Raw genomic sequence first — 23,493 nt, forward strand, 5'->3', positions numbered from 1 at the left:
ATCACCCGAGTGAAAGAATCTGGGCGCAGCTTGCAATGCCTTGGCCTGCTCTGTGAGTGGACGATATTTAAACTAGAAGTGTGACTCTTGAAGAATGTAGAGGAACCTGTTCAGTCAAACAGCATCAAACGAGGGTATTTTACAGTGCAAGCAATCTGACAATTGGAATGATCAATGGAGATGGATTTCTTGTAGCCTTCCATCTAGCTTAATTAGAAAACTTTGAGTACCACAACTTACTTGCGGTTATGTTTTTGTAGGGACTTTTCCAGTGCTGACACTGTTCTGGTCGTGATGTGTTTGGCAGGAAGTTAGGTTTTCCTTTTGCTGTTTCCTAATCAGAGGGTTGTCTTTTTCCCATCCTCCAGTTTGGCAGGTGGACCAGATTTGTACTTGTTGTCATTTGTGACTGTAGGATTAGATCACCACAACAAGGTGTATCTTCTCGGTATGACTGTGAGAGACTTGAAGCTCATTCACATCTCAGTCTGTCTCATGCGTGAGTGGTCTTCAGCGCTGCCACACATCAGGCGTGAGTTGCTTGCCCAGTCCTAGGATGTAACATGTCAGCTATGAATAGGTCATCCTTTCTTTACCCTTCTTTTATGGTATTTGAAGTTTTTTTCTTTTTTTATTATTTTTTTGTAAAACCTTTATTTTTCAGTATTATCAAACACAACACAGCAGTTATTTGAGTATGATGTACACTACGTGGTAGGCGAAACATGAGAAAGCGCACATCCATTACGCACTCGTAGCATCAATATCCATGTAAGGATCAAGTCATTATCCCATACCCGTAATTGTTATTGTAAATTTAAGACTAGAAGTAAGGACTGAGTGAGCTGCTGATACTGGCAACGCAGCAATCTGAGATTGCCTGCATTGAAGGAATCGTGTGTTTTTAAAAACTGTTTTTGATGCTCTTGCTGTGAATTGTGTTTGGTAAACAAATCTGTTTATTAAAATAGTGCACCTTTAATGTCTGTTGAAGGAAATGCTACATCAGTGTCACAATAGGCTCTCCTACTGTTCACAGCTGTGCAAGGTGGTCTCTGCCAGTCACCTACAGACATTCTCTATGTCTCTGCTGCCCACAGTGTTATTAGCAGTGCCAGCCAGTCTTAGCAATGCTTCAGACTGACAGTCTCTCCCCATCTGTCCTCATGGCCCACCTCTGCAGTCCTATTCCAGTCGCGGCTTGCGGTGTTAAAGGAGGCGGGGTGGGACGGCACGCGTTGGGGATGGTGGGGGGAACAAGGGAGATGGTGGGGGAGAAAATATTCATAAAAATAAAAATTCAATAAAAATACATTTACCTGACGTCGCATCGCGCCGCTCCCCGCTCCTCTACTGGCTGCAGGAAGGCACAGGCTCCCAGCCTGCCCTGCGGCCAATCCTGACGCTGCTCAGAGCAGCGTCTGGATTGGCAGGGAACACCCAGCTGGGGTGCTCCTAGGCAGACTGGGAGCCTGTGCAGGCTCTCTCCAATCCAGCAATCGTGTTGCTGGGCTGGAGAGAACCCTGTGCGCATGTGTGTTGCCAAACACACATGCGCTTTGAGGGGGAGTGCTGAGCACTCCCCCTCACTACTAGTCACCCCCATGGCTCCGCCCCTTTACAAGAAAAAGATAATAAACACCTTATTGTCTTTCCCTTGTAAAGGTTTTTGCAGCTGCCACTGCTGGTGGGGGGGAAGCGACGCTCCTCCCCCTCATGGAGCGCTGTCCCTGTCCTATTCTATCTGGTCTCCTGCGTCATGTTGTTTCTGGCTCTGTGTCCTTTCTATTGTTCTTAATACCCCAATTCTTTCTCAGATCTCATGAAATGTTGCTAGTTTTCACAGGGTGTCTCTGCTTCTCCTACCTTTCACCTACTGGCCCAGTGTTTTGCCAAGCTCTCTCTTCATTTCTGTAGTCTCTGCATGTCCGCTCCAGGTTGTCGTCAGTCGTCTTTCTATGGTCTCTCTCATCTCACTTGCAGTCTCTCTGTCTGCCATTGTCACAAACGGTCTCTGGCTGTACCAGATACTCTTTGAAAGTCGGGACAGGCACAAGTCTTTCCAACATACTAAGTCAGGTGGGATTTTGCAGCCCCCTGCCCAGTAATAATAGTGTGGGGGTCCACAGAAGTCAAAAGGTTGGGAACCACTGCCGTAGGGGGTTAAGAAAAGTCATTTTGGGGCTTTCACCAGGATTGTTAACATTGAACAACCTTCAAGCTGTAATATTTCACCAGTGTGTTCACAGTTGAGGATGCCTTTATAAATGATGACCCCATACCCTCTTGAAGTTCTTCTCAAACAATACTTTAGGTACTTCATGGGCCTGTGTGAGTTTGAGGATGGTAAACCGTCCGCTGATATTTTTCGTTTGGACTGTATATAGGGTTTCATAGGGCCTTGGGCTTTAACTAAATTTGATTGCCAAATCTCACTATTAACTAAGACCATTTGATTTTAATAAAGTTAGATATATTATAGACTTATAAGGGTCTTTTATCCCCACTCTTCATTCATTGGTTTGGTTTAGTGTTAACATTGTATTTCCGCCCACTACCCAATACAGTAAGGGGCTGTCGTTCAGCCCTCTTCAGCCATTGGCCGGCTTCACTATGAGTGATGGCACTCTGCTTTTTCGAAAGGAGCACATCCTCCCTCACAGAGTACTTCTCTTCAGTAACAAGGACTAGTATCGCAAAGTGAGGTTCTTGAGACCAAAAAATAATTTTAGTTTTTATCCAAGTTTTTTAAAAATATTGGCGAGGGCCTTGCAGGTCCCCCATCAGTAAAGTTTTTCAAAAACCATTGGCAAGACAAAACAAACATTCACAAAGCCAAAAGGCTGGCAGCCGATGGTAGACTGATTGCCTTTGCCAAGTCATGTTAAATTTAGTTTGTTTTATTTTTATCAAATTCTCATGGCTTCCTTTGATGTTTGTCTCAGTCGGTATTCTCAGGGCCTGTGTTTGGGCTAAGGATGGTGTATGGACATAAGAGTTGCTGAGCAAGGACTGTAGTGTATTCTCCCTTGTGTGAAGTGGGTCTGCACCTGCTGGCAGTTGCATCTTGTCTCTGTGTGCACTGAGAAATGTGTTATGTACATATGCTGGGGAAGTGCGCCCCCACCTGGGATCACGTGCAACCCGCAAATACGTGGCACGGTGGACTGCGGATAGCGTGTGTGTTCTAATATCTCTGCATGCAGGGCAGCTTTAGCGGTGGTGCCAAACGGCGCGCTAATCTTTTTGGCCCACCCCCAATATGACCTCCTTCTTGGTTTCCCTCACTACCACCCAGAATAACTGCCCCTCATCTTTACATAGCCCCTCTCTCACATACTTTTCATTTGTTTTGAAAAGCTGGGTAAGGGCAGACTTTACTAATCCACTCAGCCATCCACATAAAATACAGACCTGTTCTTTGCAGCAGGCAGATTAACCCTCTGCGCTACTTTATGGCGAGTCAAAAATGCCACTGGACAAAACTCCATCTCTCTCTCTCTAGCAGGAACATTCATCTCAAGAGTGATCTTGACTTTTTTATTGCTGCCTTAAAGCTGGATGTCAAGGATCTCTGCATCAGGTGCTTTTAAATCGTACATTATTGCTAAACACAGCGACCCTTCTCCAAGTCGGCGCCCAGTACGACTGCACCGGTCGCACCTCCATAAAGCTGACCCTGTCTGCATGTCCCAATCATCCCATTTGCTGTGTTCTCTCTTGTCCAGATCTTGTGTGGAAGGTTTGCCAAGGTGTACTGGGGACTTTCAAGCGGATCAATACAAGAGAGAGAGGAAGGAACAGCCTTGACTTTGTGTTTTACAAATCTCTAGCTCCTAAACTGTTCATATTGTTTAAGAGCCCGTGAACAAACGTACTTGCCCGAATTTTTGATTTACGTGTGAACAGGGATCTCCCTAATCAGGGTTTGGCAGTCGTTGATAGCATGTTTTGATTTAATTGTTCGAAGTTCTTAGTAAAAGTAGTTTGGTTAAAGCGCTTCTTGTAAAATTCTCATCATTTAGGGAGGAAAGAACACAGGTTGTAAGAACGTTTGTTTTTGACAAAACCGCGGACCTGTTTTCATACTCATTACCCTTGTTCCTAACTGAACATTACTTTCTGTTTTAGGTTTTGACACATTTGGCTTCTTAGTGACTTTTGCTTTGTGGTTTTAATAAGGCTATTAGGCCTCGTGTATATTCTCTTTTTCAGTTCCTCCTGGAGGTATCTCTTAAGAGGAACCTAGACGGCATGTATATGCTGGTATCTCTTAAGAGGAAGCTAGACAGGATGTATATGCATGTATCTTTTAAGAGGAAGCTAGACAGGATGTATATGCATGTATCTTTCAAAAGGAAGCTAGACAGGATGTATATGCATGTATATGCATGTATCTCTTAAGAGGAAGCTAGACAGGATGTATATGCATGTATCTCTTAAGAGGAAGCTAGACAGGATGTATATGCATGTATCTCTTAAGAGGAAGCTAGACAGGATGTATATGCATGTATCTCTTAAGAGGAAGCTAGACATGTGTATACAGGTATAGGAAGCTTGACAGCATGCATACACAGGTGGCTCTTAAGAGGAAGCTAGACAGGATGTATATACAGGTATCAGAGGAACCTAGACAGCATGTATATGCATGCTGGTATCAGAGGAAGCTAGACGGCATGTATGTGCTGATATCTCTTAAGAGGAAGCTAGACAGCATGTATATGCAGGTATCAGAGGAAGCTAGACAGCATGTATGTGCAGGTATCAAAGGAAACTGGACAGCATGTATGTGCAGGTATCTCTTAAGAGGAAGGTAGAAAGCATGTATGTGCAGGTATCTAATAAAAGAAGGTAGAAAGCATGTATGTGCAGGTATTTCTTAAGAGATAGCTAGACAGCATGTATATGCAGGTATCAGAGGAAGCTAGACAGCATGTATGTGCAGGTATCTCTTAAGAGGAAGCTAGACAGCATGTATGTGCAGGTATCAGAGGAACCTAGACAGCATGTATGTGCAGGTATCTGAGGGAGCTAGACAGCATGTATGTGCAGGTATCTCTTAAGAGGAAGCTAGACAGCATGTATGTGCAGGTATCAGAGGAACCTAGACAGCATGTATATGCAGGTATCTGAGGGAGCTAGACAGCATGTATATGCGGGTATCAGAGGAAACTAGACAGCATGTATGTGCAGGTATCTCTTAAGAGGAAGGTAGAAAGCATGTATGTGCAGGTATCTCTTAAGAGATAGCTAGACAGCATGTATATGCGGGTATCGGAGGAAGCTAGGGAGCATGTATATGCGGGAATCAGAGGAAGCTAGGGAGCATGTATATGCGGGAATCAGAGGAAGCTAGGGAGCATGTATATGCAGGTATCAGAGGAAGCTAGACAGCATGTATATGCAGGTATCTCTTAAGAGGAAGCTAGACAGCATGTATGTGCAGGTATCTCTTAAGAGGAAGGTAGAAAGCATGTATGTGCAGGTATCTCTTAAGAGATAGCTAGACAGCATGTATATGCGGGTATCAGAGGAAGCTAGGGAGCATGTATATGCGGGTATAAGAGGAAGCTAGGGAGCATGCATAGGCGGGTATCAGAGGAAGCTAGGGAGCATGTATATGCGGGTATCAGAGGAAGCTAGGGAGCATGTATATGCAGGTATAGGAAGCCAGGGCCTCAGCATTTCGTTTTTTTTTTTATATTTACGGCACAGGCTATACAACTGTTAATCTTTTGATTAAAACTCAGCTCAAACCTTGTAATTCCTCTGGTCCTCCTGTCATTGCCAGGGTGAGCACAAGATACTCCTTTCTGTCCAACTTGTCAGCCTCAAGGAAGTCTTATGTCAGAAAGTTACTTGCCGGTGACTCTGGAGAGCTCGATCCTTTCCTTCATGGCCTGTGATAATCTGTAGCGCTTCCCTTCTCCATATGAGATCCCTTTTGCGTCATTTGCAGAAGGGACAGAAAGAATTGGCTACTGCCCTCCCTTGGGTTTGTATCGGTTGATTCAAGATGGAGTCAGCAGAGATGCTCCTCCATGGTCTGCTTAGGAGGATCCCAATATTTTAGTGCAGTAATGCTTGAAAATCCTGTATGGTGCAGTTATTCCCCCTAGTTAGAGTTGGGGATAATGGAATGAGGAATAACATGAAGTATTTGGTTTACACACCCAATTACTTCATACTTTGGTTCTTTGGGACCCGCACAGACTGCCCCAGGTTTCTTTCTGGCGACGTACGCCAAGAGGGTAAGAAGTCAGAAGTGCGGCAAATCCAGACGACTTGTAATCTCCATGCAGATGCAAAAGCCTGCTTGTGCATGCACCAGGATTACTGTGCTACTTGTAACGAGGTGGATAATGTCATGCGTGTAATCAAACCCTCTTACGTTCCCCTCTCCCCTCCATCTCTCAGGAGGCCCCAACCCAGATGTCTAGAGCTGGCTTTATGTCACTATTACCAAAGCAAGCCCACCTCCACCCTCCATTTTAAGATTTGATTAAGGTTTGATTAATTAGAATGACAACTGTTATTTAATAATAAACAGTTATAGCTGCTCCATTTGATTGCGTCGGATTTCAAGTAGAGCATTCCTTAATTATCTTACTTTCAGCATGATCTATGTACAAAGGCGACCCTATTCCCATCAGAGAATTAGACCATGGAGACAATTATACAGCCTGCGAAAAGTGTGAAATTCCTCCAACAAACAAAAAGCACATAAAGATAACTAATAATGCAATCTGCAGAAGTGAATTAACGGCAGTAATCAGATTAGCATCAACACTTTGACGCTCTTAATTATTAGCACAGCCATAAAAGCCGTCATTAAAAACCAGCTTAAGCATCGCTGTGACATTAAGTAGGCTAACAGGAGCAACAACTAGAAATAACATTATTTTCAGTTTATCATATAATTAAGTAATGGAAGCTAACATAATTTCACACTATTAACCTCCATTTATACACATAAACAAAAGGGTTTTCTTGTTTATAGAATTTAAAGCAGCTCCCTCATTAGTTACAGGGGGCTTGTGTTCGTTAAACACTTCTCTGCTTTCTAGGCAGCATTTACATATTCATATATTTCTAATATGCCCATGTATCCAGTTCAGCCAATACGAGCACCATCTAGAAATGATTCGACTGCTTTGATCATTTAAAGGCGCAGGCTGACTTACACTTATACTGTTTTTGTTTGGTTACCCTTGCGACTTTCCAAAACTTAAACCAACTCACTCAAAAAAAAAAAATACACATGGAAATATTTCCTAGTAAATGACAACATATGTTTGTGAGTCACTGTGTGGATATTAGAATTACTTATCTCTATAGTTTTTTTGTAGGGCTAGGGATCCTCGATTTACATGTTACTCATTTAAAGTGAATACCTATAATATGAATTAGAACCTCTTTGCAGGAGTTTGGAAAAACAGGTTTTTACAGATGATTGACCCCAGGCTTCCCCGGCGCCTCATTACTTTGCCATGTGGCCTAAATCTAATCATTAATTTGCTAACAGTAATAAAAGATTAATCCACAGTCCTTCTTGAGCACCGACTGTGAACTTCTGGGGCTGCCCTGTTTTGACGCTAGCTTGTACCCCATTTTTTCCACCATTCTACGCTTCCCCTCTCTTTCTCGCGGGTCCCACTGTTTCCATTTGTCGGTGTTTTCCTTTTTTTTTTTTTTTTTTTTAACTTGTTCCCTTATTTTCCTATCTTTTGATTTCTTTCATTGTCCCTTTTCTACCTTTCTCGCTCTTGCTCGAGGTCAAAGCCTCACATTGATCAGTAAGCCCCAGCCCACAAATGAGTGCTGATGTCCATCACCCGCAACCACAACCACAAGCAAGGAAATGTCCTCTAGGGCCTGTGGATTGCAGCGACTGCTGCATTGGACTTGTAAGCTGCTCCCACCTTTTCCAAGCCAAAGCAGGCAGAGGGTTGGGTCTTGGGAGGGTGAAGGGTTTTCTTGGATTGGAAAGGTGAGGCCCTAGTTTCCCTGCTTGTGTCTGTAGGTTTGGATTCACTGATCTGCCCCTCCAGCACTATCCCTTCTGCATATCTATCCCTCTCTTAATCTCTCTCGATCGATGGATCTCTCAGTCGTTCACTCTATCAAAGAAAGGTTAAAGTATTGCTGTATTTGGGTGTTAAAATGAGATGAGAACAAACATTTGAAAACTAAAAAAAGAAAACGAAGTTTCCCAGTTGTAGTTGAATTAACTAACCATAACTTATTTCCCTGTAATCACTGCTTATGACCTCACATATTACATCAATAATGACGTGTTGAATGACATAGTTGATGACATCACTAATACTGTTACATTACAGAGAGTTGTTAGTAAATGGACTACAGTCATATGTAGCATAGAATTACTGTGTGTACATGTGTGGGTGCGTAGAAAGTAAATAGTGTTAAACTGGGTGCAAATGTGGTTGTTTTGGGTGAAAGTTACGTAGTGCTCTGTTTACCAACCAGTAAAGTTTTGTGCACCATGAAGTGTAACTAACTTATTTCAGTGGTTTTACATGTTTGGGCTAGAACCATGGCTCTTTCTTAATTGTGATTTTTACAGAATTTCAAGGACTTTTTTACAACACACTTTTTTCTCAAACTCACCCCCCCCCCCCCCCCACCCCCCCCCACCACCAAAAAAAAACCTATGACATGGCCAGCGGTGGCCGCGACTAGCGATTATTTTTTCTATTTTTAAGTCATGTTGCACAGCAGCTATAAATCCACAAACCCAATAACTCTTGCGTAGGTGAGACTTATTGGACTTGCCAAGAGTTGTTTTTTTTTTCTTTCGGTCCCTTTCTTGCTGCCTCACACCACTCCTTTTTTTCAATTTCAAAAATTTCTAGGAGAGCTAAAAAGGAAGATATTGCTTTTCTCACCCCCATCTCCCCAGTTATTTTTTTTTCCCCTGCACGGTTCTGCACACAAATCGTCACACTAGACCCTAGCTGACTACGGTGTTCGATTGCCAGATTTCCTGCAGATCGTCCATAGGCAAATCAAAAAATATGCCTTTACAATGGAATGAGTCTGAAACATAAGCATGCAGTGGAGCCTTCTAATGCTAATTACGTGTGTGTGTATATATTGAAGTATATGCATAACTGTAAAAGTAACATCTCTAGCTGGTATATCTATAGGTTATTGCATGCATACTTACAGTTTCTGTGCAGTGACCTGCCCCCCCCCCCCCCCCTTCTCACCTGGTGCTCTGTCCTGGGTCTTTGCTGCAGGAGCACAGGGTGACCCTTCGCATAAATATAATAATGCAGTCTATGCATAACTGGAGAAGTAATATCTCTAGCTGGTATATCTGAGTATAGGTTAGTGCATGCATACTTATAGTTTCTGTGCAGTGACCTGGCGTTCCACCTTCTCACCTGGTGCTCTGCCCTGGTCTTTGCTGCAGGAGCACAGGGTGGCCCTTCGCCTGCTGTTGCTGAAGTGTTTCGGGGCCATGTGTAACTTGGACGCTTCCATCATCTCCACCTTGGTGAACTCTGTCCTGCCCATGGAGCTGGCGCGAGACATGCAGACCCACACCCAAGGTAAGTTCGCTCATTGAGCGGAAACACTCTGGAAAGTTTGTTTGTAAATGGTAAGGCAAGCAAATGTTGTTTGTTAAAGGTTTTATAGATTTCCTCACAAACCATTGAGGGGGTCTCACAAAAAGTGTGCAATAATAAACTAACATAAAGGAGGTTTAATTTGTAAGGAAACCTTTCCACTGCACGTATGATGGTTTAAGTTTATAAAGTCTGTGGCATTTAAAACGCCATTTTGGCCATTTTTACACCCATAATGCACTCGTAAGTTAGGCATGTTGGAACCCAAGGTGAGTTTCTATGTTTATATTGAAGCACCCTAACAATCGGGTGTTTGAAAGTAGATAAGTGAACAGGGCCCTACAGTTGGTAGGAGTTGACTATGCTCATGGCACTGGAATTATGTGGCAGGAGAGGGCCAAATTATGCAGCAGGGTTGAGTAAATTATGCAGCAAGGAAACAAAACTTTCACGCATAATGCACCACATTTTGTAATAATATGACTTCATTATTTTGTCATTTTTAAACTGGGTAACACTGTCTGGGCTTTGGTTGCACTTTGTTGGTACCAGATAAACACCCAAATATAGCAATAAGCAGCAGAACGGTGACCAGTTGAGTTTTGCAAAGGGCCTTCCAGCGCACGCCAACGTCTATTGTTGCATTTTTAGTAACTTTTGAACTGTTCGAGCTAGAAACATTTTTTGTTAAAATGTGCAGATTATGTGACAGATGATGGATTATCTGTCAAATGTGGCAAATTTATAATTATGCGAAACTCGCCACACAATTGCATAATTCCAGTGGCCATTACTATACTTCTAAATTGTCCGGATTTTTTTTGTAACATCTGCAGTATTAGATGGGATTGCCAACCCACCTAAAATAAAAAAATAGACCCTACACACCCCAAAACATTTTTGTAATATGTGACGCAGAGTTGACAGAGAGCATTGGCTGTAGGTGGCATCTTCAACCTCTCAGATCTCTCTTCATCTTTGGTCATAGTCCCCGTCTGCTCCTTCTTGAAGCTTCCTTGCATGGTTTAGGGTGTTAAGCAGCATTGACAGTGCCATTGCATGCCCTCTAGTGCCAATAATAGAGCTTCTTTGAGATGGAAGGGGGCGACTTACCGCCTGTGTGGCACGGCTCTCTTTTCCGTTCCTCAGAATATTATAGGGCCAGGAGATTAAGGAGACGGACAGAGCTTAATGTCCATTTCTTATATGCTGGTGATCCCCTTTAATAGTGCACCAGTATGTTTATTTACTTTATTTGTGGTTTTATGTAGTGCATATCACTTCACTAGATGCCTATGCGCTTTACACAATGCACACAAACAGATGTTCATTTGTACAAGTATACAACATTTGTGTTGCTGCTCTTTATCTGATTGAGTTGGAGTAATCTAGGACTAGTGAGTTGACCCTGTGAGCTAATCAGTAGAAATGTCATTCTGTCATGCCTTTCTTGAAGGGAGTATATGAGGGTGATGTTATGAGTGAGTGCTGAGGGATCGGGTGGGGGAGGGATAGGTGATTTACCAGATCAGGTTTGAGAGTATTTCATTGTTTGTTGATTTTGGGATCTGTAGAATCACCACCGCCTTACCCCTCAGGTTCTTGCATTTCCCCGGTTATTTCTGTGTCTGTGCTAAGAATGGCAGAGCGCGGAGATGTCAGCTTTGAGTGGGACTCATTCAGTTGTTAGTATGCATCGTCTGTCCACCGAGAGCCAGTCTAGTGAAGATGTATTTGTTTGTAATGTAGCAGAAGTCTACAAGAGCCAAACCCGCTGAATAGGTTTCCTATTCCTCCTGTAGTGAAGTAGCTGTGCCACCCGTATGGTAAGCATTTCTTCAAACCCCTATGTATGTTGCATCAACTTCATGTATTTGTCAGGATTGGGTACTCTGTAAACCGATAAAAACTATCAAAAACAAGGCTGCCTTTTGCTTGATAAAGGAAGGGGTACGAACAGCTTCCGCGACCCAGATTGTGACTCGCTCCCTAGGGATTTCCAGCAAGTTGTGGAAGTACTTATGCATCAGAAGGCCAGGCGAGCTGCCGACAACCCCTCTGAGATGACAATTCTCCAGAGAACTGTACCGCCTTTGAAGGGAACTGATTACCATCCCTTTCTTTCTTGTCCCATCTTGCCACATAGTGCTTCACCTATCTTTAGATTGGGCAGTTCTGCTCTGCCAATCAAGGGAAGGCTCTGAGCCTGCAGAAGCAGAGCTAATGAAGAACAGCAGCCGTCAGATTAGGGAGTTTCTCTGGCGCATGCCGGTCTCTGAACATCTAGAGCGCTTCCTACTACAGGATGCGCCACACACCCTTGTACATTCCTTCTTCAGTACGTATTGTGAAGGTGTGTATTTTGCACCCACACAATCTCTAGGGGGTGTCGACTCTGCTCCATGCAAATGAGGGAACTCCTTTGCGCCTAAGCTGTATTACCAATGCAGACACAGGAGTAATGGCCAAGGCTGCACCACACATGTATTGGGAGGAAGAGCAAGGAGCCCTATGTCCCCCTCCATGCAAGGTCATGTAGCCTGACGCTCACCTGCCTAAGGGGTGCCGGGAGTGGACCTGCGTGTTGTCAGAGGGAAGGTTACTCGGCTGGTAGTGAAAGGTGGACCAACAGCTTGAAACAGCGTTCCATTTTTTTTTCCTGCCATTCTCTTCCCAGAGCAGGCGCTAAGCTTGTGTCTGCACTTGTAAGAGCGTTTTATTTTGTAATCCGCACAGTCTTGGTCTACTTCAGGCGCACCCCAAAGGTCAGCTCTTTGCATCGAGCGCACACCATGACCCCAGACTGTGGTTTACTGTGATCTGGTGGTAGGTAGCAGGCCACGCCCACTCGTGTCCCTGTATGTTGCAATTGGGTGGCTTTAGAATTGATGATTTCTTATACTCAGGATTTCTGTTTGGCTTTTATTGGCAAAGACATATTGTATGTCTCTGGGAACAGGTAGCACCTCCCATGTTCTTATGAGAACTGAGAAATCTTCAAACCTCACCTTGTCTTCTGCCATCAGCCAAAGGCGATAAGGTGTGTGCTGCCTTTAGTCCCCATATTGTCTTGTCTGCATGTATAAGGAGGGGGCGGTAGATTTTTGCAATACTCCTTTAGAGGCCTGTAACTTAGATGTCTATCTGGGGTTGGACTATCCCCAGAACAAGCTTGTCTGCCTTGAATTAGACTTCTGATCTAAACCCTGGACAGACCATAGGTCTTCATATGCGCCTTTCTCCTACCCTTTCCTTGACGTGCCGCAAAGTGGCTCTGGGCACATCTTGGCACGTTGCACTAAAAGGAGAGTGTCCAGCCACAGATACATGTTTCGGTGTACAAGAAAGCCAGAAAATCCACAGATCAGAATGAGAATCATTCCAGATAAAGACTCAGTTATCCGAAAGGAGTGTTTCAAGATTACATTTTACCTTTGAGTTTTCAAACCTTCAGATATTCACGGTTCTCGCTCAGCCAATACATCCCATCATGAATGTTTCATTTCTATGAAAGTATCTTGGTTATTTTGTGTGCGAAGCTTGGAGCTGAAGCCAGCAACATTTGTTTCCGCACGGTAATCCCAGGTTAGTGGAAACATGGACAAAGGAGGGCTTCCTTCACTGGCGAGAGTATGTAAGTGCGGGGGATTTTGTAATTTTAGCAGAATAAAATTAAGTAGTGGGTTTGCCAATCCAACTAATTGCTCGCCCTCAGATTTCATGGAAATTTGCAAAAGTAACCCAAAGCTCAAATATTTAGCACATGAGGGAGTGATGGGAGGAATGTCAGTCAAGAGATGGCTTGATCAGGAATCAATCAGGCGAGGACATTGCTTTTAGTATGAATTTGTTTGACTGATTGAATGGGAGGGTGTAGTAGGAGAGGATGCCTTGCAATACACTGCACCGGAGAACACTTGACCTAACCATGGCTGTCCTCCGCCTGATGCCTAAGGACATCATTGTGCTTGCACCTTGGCAGAAGGAGCACGCCCGCGACTGACGAAAAACCTGAGAAATAAAAAACAAATGCTTAACTTTCTTGCTACCTCTCTTGCTGGAGCTTAAGTCAGCGGTTCCTGAGGCCTTATTACTTCTCTCCATCTTTCCCCAAAACATCGGTCAGCACCATTCAGTCACTCCTCTCCCCACCTCAAAGACCAGTTGCCAATTTTAGCCAATGTCTTAAATAAATAAATACAGGTTTTCTCAAGCGTGACAAATCAGCTGTGAGGGTCTCAAGGCGCTGAATTGTGAGCACAGGAAGAATAAGTGATTTGCCCAGAATCGCAGGATGTTGAGCCGACGCCGAAGTTGACAGCTCAGGCCGTTATACCACATCCTCTCCCGTCTTCACCTCATACTTCCACTCTAACACATTTACCACCTTCCTCCTCTTGCTCTTCGACTAACATACTGCAGTACTGGCCTACCACACCACACCCGCCGCCTTACTTCCCTATAATAAATGTTTCCTCTACTCACGACTATCCCGGTGCAGCAAAGCCTGAAGAGGGCAGGAGAGATGTTGGCTGCCGAGTATTGTTTGTGCTTCTGCGAATGTGACACCAATACTGATCATTTGTGAAATAGGCATTTATCCTTTCTGCACACGCTCTCTTTCGTACCCACCAGGGGACACACAGCAAGACGACAGTCATTCACGAAGCGAGCGTCCATTCGCGTCTCCCAGAGCCTCATGAATTGGAAATCTCCAATTACTCCCGTTCCTTCGAAAAACAAAACAAAAACAGGATTAAATACAAGCCGCATATAGCTCCTCGCGATCCACTTGAGCGCTCAGGCTGCGTCTTGAATAACAGAATCGTTATTCTGTTGCACCATGATGATCATTTAAAGAATGTGCAACCAAGAGCAAAACATTAGCATAAGTTGAAATGTCATTAATGAAAAAGAGCTAGTTTTACATAGGTATGAACATCATCCGCTTTATGTGAGGCCTTGCAATTAACAGGTAATGCTTTGCAATTTCAAATCTTTCCCAGAAAAACCTAGATTTGAATGCCCCACAGAATAATGAGAAATTGGTGGAGACGAACTTCATTGTTCGGAATCACAACAGCCAGAATCCGAATGTGCCAACTAACTATCCAAACAATGTTGAATGTGTTGTTGCTACCACTTATTCACTTTATATACACTCACAGCAGCCCACATTGTTCAGATTCACAGCTACCTTATCAGCCGCCCTGTCCAAGGGAGGTCGCGAGATCAGGAGCGTGTTTACATAATTTTTAAATACCTGAATTATTGGACTGTTGTTCAAAAGTCACGTTATATACCCTACTGAAGGATTGAAAAAACATGTGGTAGTATAAAGTGAAGCGTGTGACGAAAGGGAACATGGAGGAACATTTGACACCAGAAAGGCTGCAGCATGGGAGTGACATATCACAATTTCAACCTACACAAAAGTGGAAGGCCTCCAAAGGGCTTTTGTTTTCATTTTTAAGCTACCTTGGTCCTCTAAGTCCTCTGTTGGTGGTCTTTGAGTTCACAACATTGACAAACGTCTGAGCCCTCCACGTTTCTTATCTCATGAACTTGAATCCCGCCCAGATATCTCATCACAGCTTCTTCTGGCTCAGATACATTCTGCCATTTTCATTCATAACCTCTTCATGGTGCTTTCAATTTATTGAAGCCCATATGGACATATTATGAGAGCACACCAAAGGTGGTCTCCCAGCTAATGAAATCCCTCATCAGATATATTTCAGGACCTTCATTCGCAGCTAGCGACTTGCAATAGAGGAAATCATTTAAGAACGTGTCACACTTTGTGCACCAGAGGAATCCACTTGTGTTTTTTTTTTGTAAATATTTCTCTGCTTCCCTTGGTTTAGGATTGAAATTTCTCATCTACAAGTCCCTCAGGGGAGACAGCCTCTCATTGGTCGTTGCAAGGCCCTCGTAAGTAACGCTTTGAAAGTCCGCAACTCCTCTCACTCACTCTGCAGCGCTGTTCAAAGTTTTGTTAATATTATCCAACAGCCCGTTATATTTACCATTTAATGGCTCAAAGGGTTTTGTGAGGCTATTGCCATATATTGCACCATAAAAATCTCTTCGCTCCCCCTTTCTGGGACCTGGTGTAGTGAAGACCCTCATTGATGGAACCTATTTGTTATATGCTTCGCCCCCTTTCCTCCCAGATAAAATCTGCGTCTTGAGATCACTCACAAGTTACTTCTACACAGGTTGGAGGTGACCGCTCTTAACTCTTATGGTGGTCTTACTTGCTTTCATGTTACGAAACACGCTTTGCTTCAGATGGGTACCCACCGCTTTCATTCCTTTCTTACTGATTCCAAAATGAATGCAACCCTTCCACAAACCCTCCAGACACCTCCGCTCTGCCTCCCTCACGCGGGCACGTACCCCGCTCATACAACCCCGCAGACGCGGAGGACGCTCCTCCTCCTAAGTCGCAGGCAAAGCCTGGAACAGCCTCCCCGCACCTCAGGATCTCCCCAACTCTACAGGAGTTCCGTAGATGCTGAAAACCTCGCTCTTCGACTGAGATACTGGACCCTCACAGTGGCGAGATACCCTCAGGGGGGACAAGTCACGCTCTACAAGTGGACTGACTGATTGATTGAATGAACTCTTGTAATCCAGGCATCGTATCCTACACATTTCAACAGCTAACGCTTTCAGCTGCAGCACTTTGAGGTGTTTTCTTGCAAATGAGGGGCTTTACCCTGCAAAAAAAGACCGTCCAGTCAGTGGTGTTTCACCTCCTTCAGACAGATGTAAACTTTACCCGGTGCGTGGAATTGTGAATATTTACAATTATTTTGGAAATGGAGAAAGGCCGTAGGGAAAAACTAACATGCGTTCTGAATTTCACCTGCAATGTCTGTTGAGCCACCAGTGAGATAGCTCGAAGGGTTAAAGCGCTTCCTGTTGAGATCTGCCTAACATACCCTTACTTGGGGTTGCTATGGCTGCCAGCGTTAAACCTTCCTTTTTACCTGCTTGTAGCGTGAGTCAGATGCATTTTACGCCTGTTCTTGGGATGTGCTAGTAAAACGTTCATGCCCAAATAATGTGATTTTTCATGGTTTTACTTGTTTCCTTCCAAAATCACGGATTTAGCATTTCCCTCTCTGAGCGGTTTCTTTGTGGTCAGATTGGGTCACATTCGGTTAAGATCACTGCATCTCTCACAGGCGACTTCAGGCTCCAGGGGCGGACTTGGTACCTGTTCGAGTCAGCTGTGTGTAATGAACTTTTACATCATCTTTGTGCTTTTTTGAGCAGTGATTTAATTTTATTGCTTCTGAGATAGGCAGCAGTAGTGCTCGCCTCATTAACTTTTTATTACTAAGTCAGTGTCTGGTATCCTAGAATGTCAGAGGTTTAAATCATAGGATCAAGCAATGCAGTAATTGCAGGTCCCTGGGGCTAGGTTGGGCAGTGTATGTTTTTTATTGGCACAGGGTGAATTATTTCATGGCCTCCATCTTGGAGCAGCGGGCGGGTGTACTACATGTCCTTCACAGGCAGGCGGCGCTGGACTTCCCCCATCCATCAGGCCTAAGCTTTCCCACGCGGCATCCTTCCGACACACAGTCATAACATTACAAACATGTACACAATTACAGTTGACTTAACCATTTCCAACCCTTCGTCACAGGGTCTAACATGGATTACCATGCTGCAAACCCCTTTCCCCCATGGATCATCAGGGGAGGGTAACCAAACCCCTTGGCTAATAGTCATCTCCTTGAATCCATATAACAAAACCTGTTTACACGCCTTACCACTGCTTAATCCACCCTTAAAAGTCTTCTGGCTTTACCATGTGCTGTTCCAGCCTTACTGTGTGCCATAATATTTCATAACTCACCTGATCATTGACCTGTCTCCATAATAACTCAAGCTGAGTGCACCTAGCGTATTATTTTGAATCACTGAAGCAGGAACCCAAGATTTTCTCAATGAAAGTTTGCATATGTGTGTTTCTTTCTCTATAGGGATGGATTCCCTCGATACAGGACTGCCTGGGGTCTGTGGATTATCACGGAAATGTGTTTTTTCCCCACGATCCAGTTACTTCATAATGTAATTATAGGTCGTTCTATCTAAGCCGTACGTCCCGCCGTTCACCCCTGGAGGAAGGCCAGGGGGCTCTTTGGGTATCAATGTGAATTGCTTGGCAGCACATTAAATCAAATCCTTTATGGTGGAATCCAGTGAGAGCTGGGCAGGAAATGTGTGGAAAAGCAACGCACACTTACTATAAATGTTTTGCTATCGCTATAGGGCGCATTTGCTATTCCTGTGTCTTCGTGGTGCCGTGAGCTGTCCAGAGCTTGGATTTCTGCGCGGTTCTTTGTTTTCTCGCACCTCAGATTCTGGATAATGGACATCTATTGTGACAGGTGTATGTACACCACACCTGTGGTACAAAACAAAGAATTTGGTTGGCTATCAAGGTTGGTAGAAGAAAAAGACCAACCAACAGGTGGTGATGGGGATGCTGATCTGTAGAAAAATGTCCAGATGTGTGGGATCACAGATGGTGTTACAGAGCAATCGCGGGCAGAGAGTGAGAATGAGAAGATGTTAAGGGAACTAAAATTTATAATTGAAGGCAAGGTAAACAAAGGAATCATTACCAGAGAATGTCGGCCATTTTGGGTTATCAAGGATGAGATCTCAAGTGATGGTGCATTGCTTTTCAGAGGCAAACATCAAATTCCACCCATAAGTGTTCGATCGGGATCATTCACTTAGCTTACAAACGCCATTTAGTAATTGCCAAGACAAAAGAATATATTAGGGCGGATTTGAAGTAGATGCAGAGAGACAATTGGTTTGAGTTGAAGGCTGCCAAACAAATACGCAAGAGTAGGACGTCATCCTAGTAGGAAATTCTGTAGGCCCTTGGGAAGATGTTGTGCTTAATATAATGGGACTTCTTAATGCGGAGAGACGATAGGTGTATATTTTAGATCTAGTGGACCTGTTTTCAAGATGGCCCGAGACCCTGTGTTTTTTGGACATCACCACCTAAGCAGTAATAAAAGCTCTAGAAGATGTATTTGACCGAGAGCATTTTCCACCATCAGGTTTCACTGCTAAAAGTCTTTAGTTGGCCTTGAATGAGATGAAGAAATGATTGAACGAAATGTTGTTGAACATAAAATGTGTGCCACTTATCATCCAGAAACCGTGGAAAAGTTTAATAAAATCTTTAAGGAAAACATACAATTGGCATGAAGCATTGCTAGGAGTTGGTACAAAAATTTAAGAGCAATGCTAGTGTCTGACAGGGTCAAACCTTTACCTTTTGGAACAACTGGTAGGACACAGTTTAAGTAATTGAACGAAAGCTAGGACAACTTGCACACAGATAAGTGCTAAGTGGATGAAATGAAACCGGAGAAGAGTGAGTCTGAGTATAGATGGTGAGCTGAGTCCGAGAACAGAGCAAACAAGAAAGGAGTTTTATGATGAAAGAAATTCGCCAAAACAAATTGCAGTCAAAGTGGGGGATAAGAATGTGTTAGAGGGACCAGTTGGCAGAAAACAATGGTCAAAGTAGACCTGCCATATAAATATTCAAAAAATGCTTTAAGGACCCAAAATGTGTGTTAATGGAAATGAAATAGGATTGCTTTGTATCTTTGAACTGGCATCAAAAGGAACCCAGGAGGAGGGATGACAAGTACACAGCCATGAGCTACTGCTGTCAGACATGTGTTTATTTAAAGATGGGTTTAATGGAAGAGGGTTATGAAGAGGCCTGCTCACTAAGGTGATTTTATTTTATGATGCTGCAAAGTTAAACAACAGGGCAGTGTGTGCTGGAGTGATTACTTTGTTGGTTTCTAATGGTTAAGTATTTTTGTATAATGTATTTTTAACAGCAGAATATATTTTGCTGCAAGACACCTTGGTTAGCCCCTGTCTGCAATGCGCATTATATCATATTCTACACATGAGTTGATTTTATTATTATGTAAATAGGTTACTTTGCTGTTGCGTTGAATGCTTTGTGGGAGGAGAGGTGTGTGGCATCCTAGGCTGTTCTGGGATGTAACCAGGTCACACACAGTGGGAGGTAGGCGGACTCCGGAAGAGAAGGGTGGTTTGATTAGAGAAAGGGACAGAAGGAGATGGTGGTGGTGGGGTCGCATTATTAAAAACATAGGGTTAACTTCAAACTATGGTGTGGAGTTGTACTTCGACGTTCACAGACGTCAGTAGCTGAAGTGTCTGGGGAAGGGGTGGTAGACAAACGTCTCGGACATGTTCAGTGATCAAGGCGCGTGGTGTGTTGTTTCAAATGCCTTTAATCGTTACATCAGAGTTGCTGTAGTTTTTCCCCAAAGTTGGGTCAGGTAGTGCTGTTATCACTGGGACAAACTGCATGCTGGGGGGTGAGGCGGGGGGCTCCCAACTGTTTCCTGCTGTTTCTACTGATGAAGGGCTAAACTCAGAAACACATGTCCAGAGGATATACATCACTAGCTGCACCCACTAAGGTGAAAAACTCCAGACTACAACTGAAGGAAGCGTGAATTTGTACTACATTTACCATGATGCAATGGGGCAAACTGCATGCTGGAGTGTGAGGCAGGGGGCTCCCAACTGTTTCCTGTTTGAAAAGGCTTCCTTTGCCAGCAAGCTGATGAGCTTTGATTGATGCACCTGTGTGCCAGTGAGTGGTACTGAGACCCGAGAGGACCTTGGCAGCATTTCCAGCAACCCCAGAAAAAGCCTGCTGCTCTCTACTGATGAAGGGCTAAACCCAGAAACACGTGTCCAGAGGATATGCATCACTAGCTGCACCCACTAAGGTGAAAAACTACAGATGAAGTCAGCACAAATTCGTCCTGCATTTACTATAATGCAATTGGGCAAACTGGATTCTGGAATGTGAGGCATTGTGCCCCCAACTGGTCCCGCCTTTAATCATATTTCTGGGTGTAGGCTCATAGTCTACAAGAGATGTGAACAGCCAGCATCTTCCACAGCAGGAGCCCCCCAACACCCACAGCGGGTTCTACACACCACTGGCTAATGCCACGCCCCCATGCAATTACAACATTGATATCATGTGTAAACTGTAGTATAGCTCAATGTTCAACTACATAAATGCATTGAACATACCCATGACTGTAAACATGTATGTTGCAGCGTAAACAAGTGTCAATAAAATGCACAAGGAGAAAGATGGGGTGTCTTATCCAATATTGAAAACAAATGCACATCAAAAGTCATAAAAACAAAAAAGCATGAAACTCCCTAGATTGCTTAAAGAAGGCTATTGAAATTGAGTTTAGAGGAACACACAATTTATGAACCTCAATCACACTAGGGGTTGCTTACACCTTGAAGGGCCACCCTACTTCCCTCATCTCTTCCTATCGTCTTTCAAAGATGTGTTGTCCTGTACTTCTGCACTCGGGCACCACCACTACCTTGTCGTATTCCACACGTACAGGTCACTAAACCCCACTTGTTGACCCACTGTCACCTCAAGTGGTGCAAACAAATATGGCAAACCCTTCTGCAAAGACCTTCCAAACTTCATCCTGGCCAGATCACCATCCTTGAATCTTTGTTGTGAAACCCTCCACTTTGGCCACCCCCTTGTCATTTTCATGCACTTCATGTGCATCCATGCCTGATTAAAAATAGTTCATGCCATCCCGCATCTCACTTTTTCACATTGAGAACACTGCCCACTTCCTCCGGCCTGGGTCTGATATCCCCGCACCATCTTCTTTGTATACACTACCTGGGTTGCTGTAGTCATATTCTATTAAATGCAATTGAGACATTTTATGTACTGCACATCACAAGCCGAAACACATCTAGGCACTTTACTAGAATGGGCCCACCTTGAATGAAAAGCCTACTCCAGTCCTGTTTTTATCAACCACATGTGCACTGCACACAAACCACTGCAGCTGGCACCCAACCCTCTGAGCTAACTTATCAGCTTCACTCACCATGTGCCAACCAAATTCCATAACACCATATTTTTGATTCATTCAAAAGTTTTCTTCGAGCCTTGAGATAATGACGCCTATTTCAGATGATGACTTTGAAACTTGAGGTTTGCTGGCCAGTGGAGACTTCCTTACGTTCATGGAGACTTGCGCAAAAAGGTATCTATATCATTTGCGGCTCAGTCTTTCGTCTTTCTGAGATGGATATGAGTATTGATTTTTAGGTCGAGCCGACCAGGCAGCACAGGTTGTGTGGATGTGAAAGGCATATTGTGGGCTTACCAAGAACAAAGTGGGGCTTGCAGCCCACCTGCTGCATACCATTGGTTGGTTTCACTGTCGCTCTCATTCGCTGCCTTCTTATTTGATGGCTTGCCTTGTTCATCTTGTGTCTGTCCCTAGACTGTTCCAAGTTTACTCGTGTCCTTCCACTGCTCACTTTTAGGGTACTACTTTTTTCTTTTGTCTTTTACACTCCACAAGAGTGCATATATTTTGCAGCTGTCTCACTAGCATGCTTCTCTTCCGCTTCACGCTCTGTATTGCCCTCTCTTGCCAGTGTGCTTGTCAACTCCTTCTGCATGATGTGCTCCCCTTCGTGTGATTCTCCCCCTGCGTTTTATTACCCGTGTTCTTCTTCCCACAGCTCTACACTGCTCTCACCTTTTTTGCTTTTCTTGCCCCAGCCCTCCACATTGCTCTCTTTCCCCTTTGCTTTTCTCTGCTCCCCATCCGTGCCCTCTGTGTTGCTTCCTCCACCTGCGCCCTCTGTGTTGCTTCCTCCACCTGCGCCCTCTGTGTTGCTTCCTCCACCTGCGCCCTTTGTGTTGCTTCCCCCACATGCGCCCTTTGTGTTGCTTCCCCCACATGCGCCCTTTGTGTTGCTTCCCCCACATGCGCCCTCTGTGTTGCTTGCTCCACCTCCACCCTCTGTGTTGCTTCCTTCCACGTACGCCCTCTGTGTTGCTTCCCCACCTGTGCGCCCTCTGTGTTGCTTCCCCACCTGTGCGCCCTCTGTGTTGCTTCCTCCACCTGTGTCCCCTCTGTGTTGCTTCCTCCACCTGTGTCCTCTGTGTTGCTTCCTTTACCTGCATCCTCTGTGTTGCTTCCCTTCCACGTGAGCCCTCTAGGTTGCTTCCTCCACCTGCTTTTTTGTTTTTAATTACCAGTAAAAACTCGGATCCGTAAATAAAAAGGAAAAAAAAAACACCCACTTCATTTTGTAGGCGGATGCAAGTGTAATCCGCCTGCCTACAAAATGATACGGGTGGCCTCATCACAGGCTTAAGCAACCGGTCCCAAAGATGCGACCAGTTGGATTTGCCGGTGCTTTTTTACATGAAGGAATGTTTAAAAGCGACTGTGTCCTCTCTGATATTAATGCCGTGCGGTCCTAATCACAGGTGTTTCAACTTGGGGACACCTGCACCTCAGTAATTAAATCAGCCAGTGAGTTTACATTCCGCGTAGAAGGAAATTAGCTGGCGACTTTGGAAAGGCAATTAAATTGGCATTTGTAACCGGAGAGAAGGCTAGGACCTTGCTTAAGTGATTAAAAAAATATATATAGGGTAAGATGAAAGGGCGTGGTTATGCAAAGTTGTGGTGTTACGGTGTTGTGTCTCTGCACTTGTTAACATATATATTGTTTCACAATGTTAATTAAAAGTACAATAAAACCTAAGTGGTGTAACCGCGGTGTAGGTTAAGCCCTTTGCATCTTTCACAGTGGATGACCTGAATCAAGCTGACACCTGGTGGTGGAACACGGCACTGCACCCTCGGCAGCCCCGGCTGCACCTGAGAATGGATGACATGTTAACAAGATGAAGATTTGTCTTCTGTGAAGAGATGGAGCGCCTGGAGGATACAGATGGCCGTAGCGCTTCCTGCTTTGGTCGCAG

General features: G+C 44.3%; 1 protein-coding gene across 2 annotated transcripts in view; it reads left to right on the forward strand.

Annotated features, from left to right (window-relative positions):
• NCKIPSD (NCK interacting protein with SH3 domain) overlaps positions 1–23,493 on the forward strand; it is a 328,023-nt gene that overhangs the window by 193,222 nt on the left and 111,308 nt on the right. For both annotated transcript variants that reach the window (XM_069206217.1, XM_069206218.1), the window contains exon 8: positions 9,440–9,578. In XM_069206217.1, the coding sequence (XP_069062318.1) occupies positions 9,440–9,578 (139 nt within the window). The remainder of the gene's footprint in view (positions 1–9,439; positions 9,579–23,493) is intronic.

The sequence above is a fragment of the Pleurodeles waltl genome, chromosome 9 (assembly GCF_031143425.1).
Source record: "Pleurodeles waltl isolate 20211129_DDA chromosome 9, aPleWal1.hap1.20221129, whole genome shotgun sequence".
Taxonomy (NCBI): domain Eukaryota; kingdom Metazoa; phylum Chordata; class Amphibia; order Caudata; family Salamandridae; genus Pleurodeles; species Pleurodeles waltl.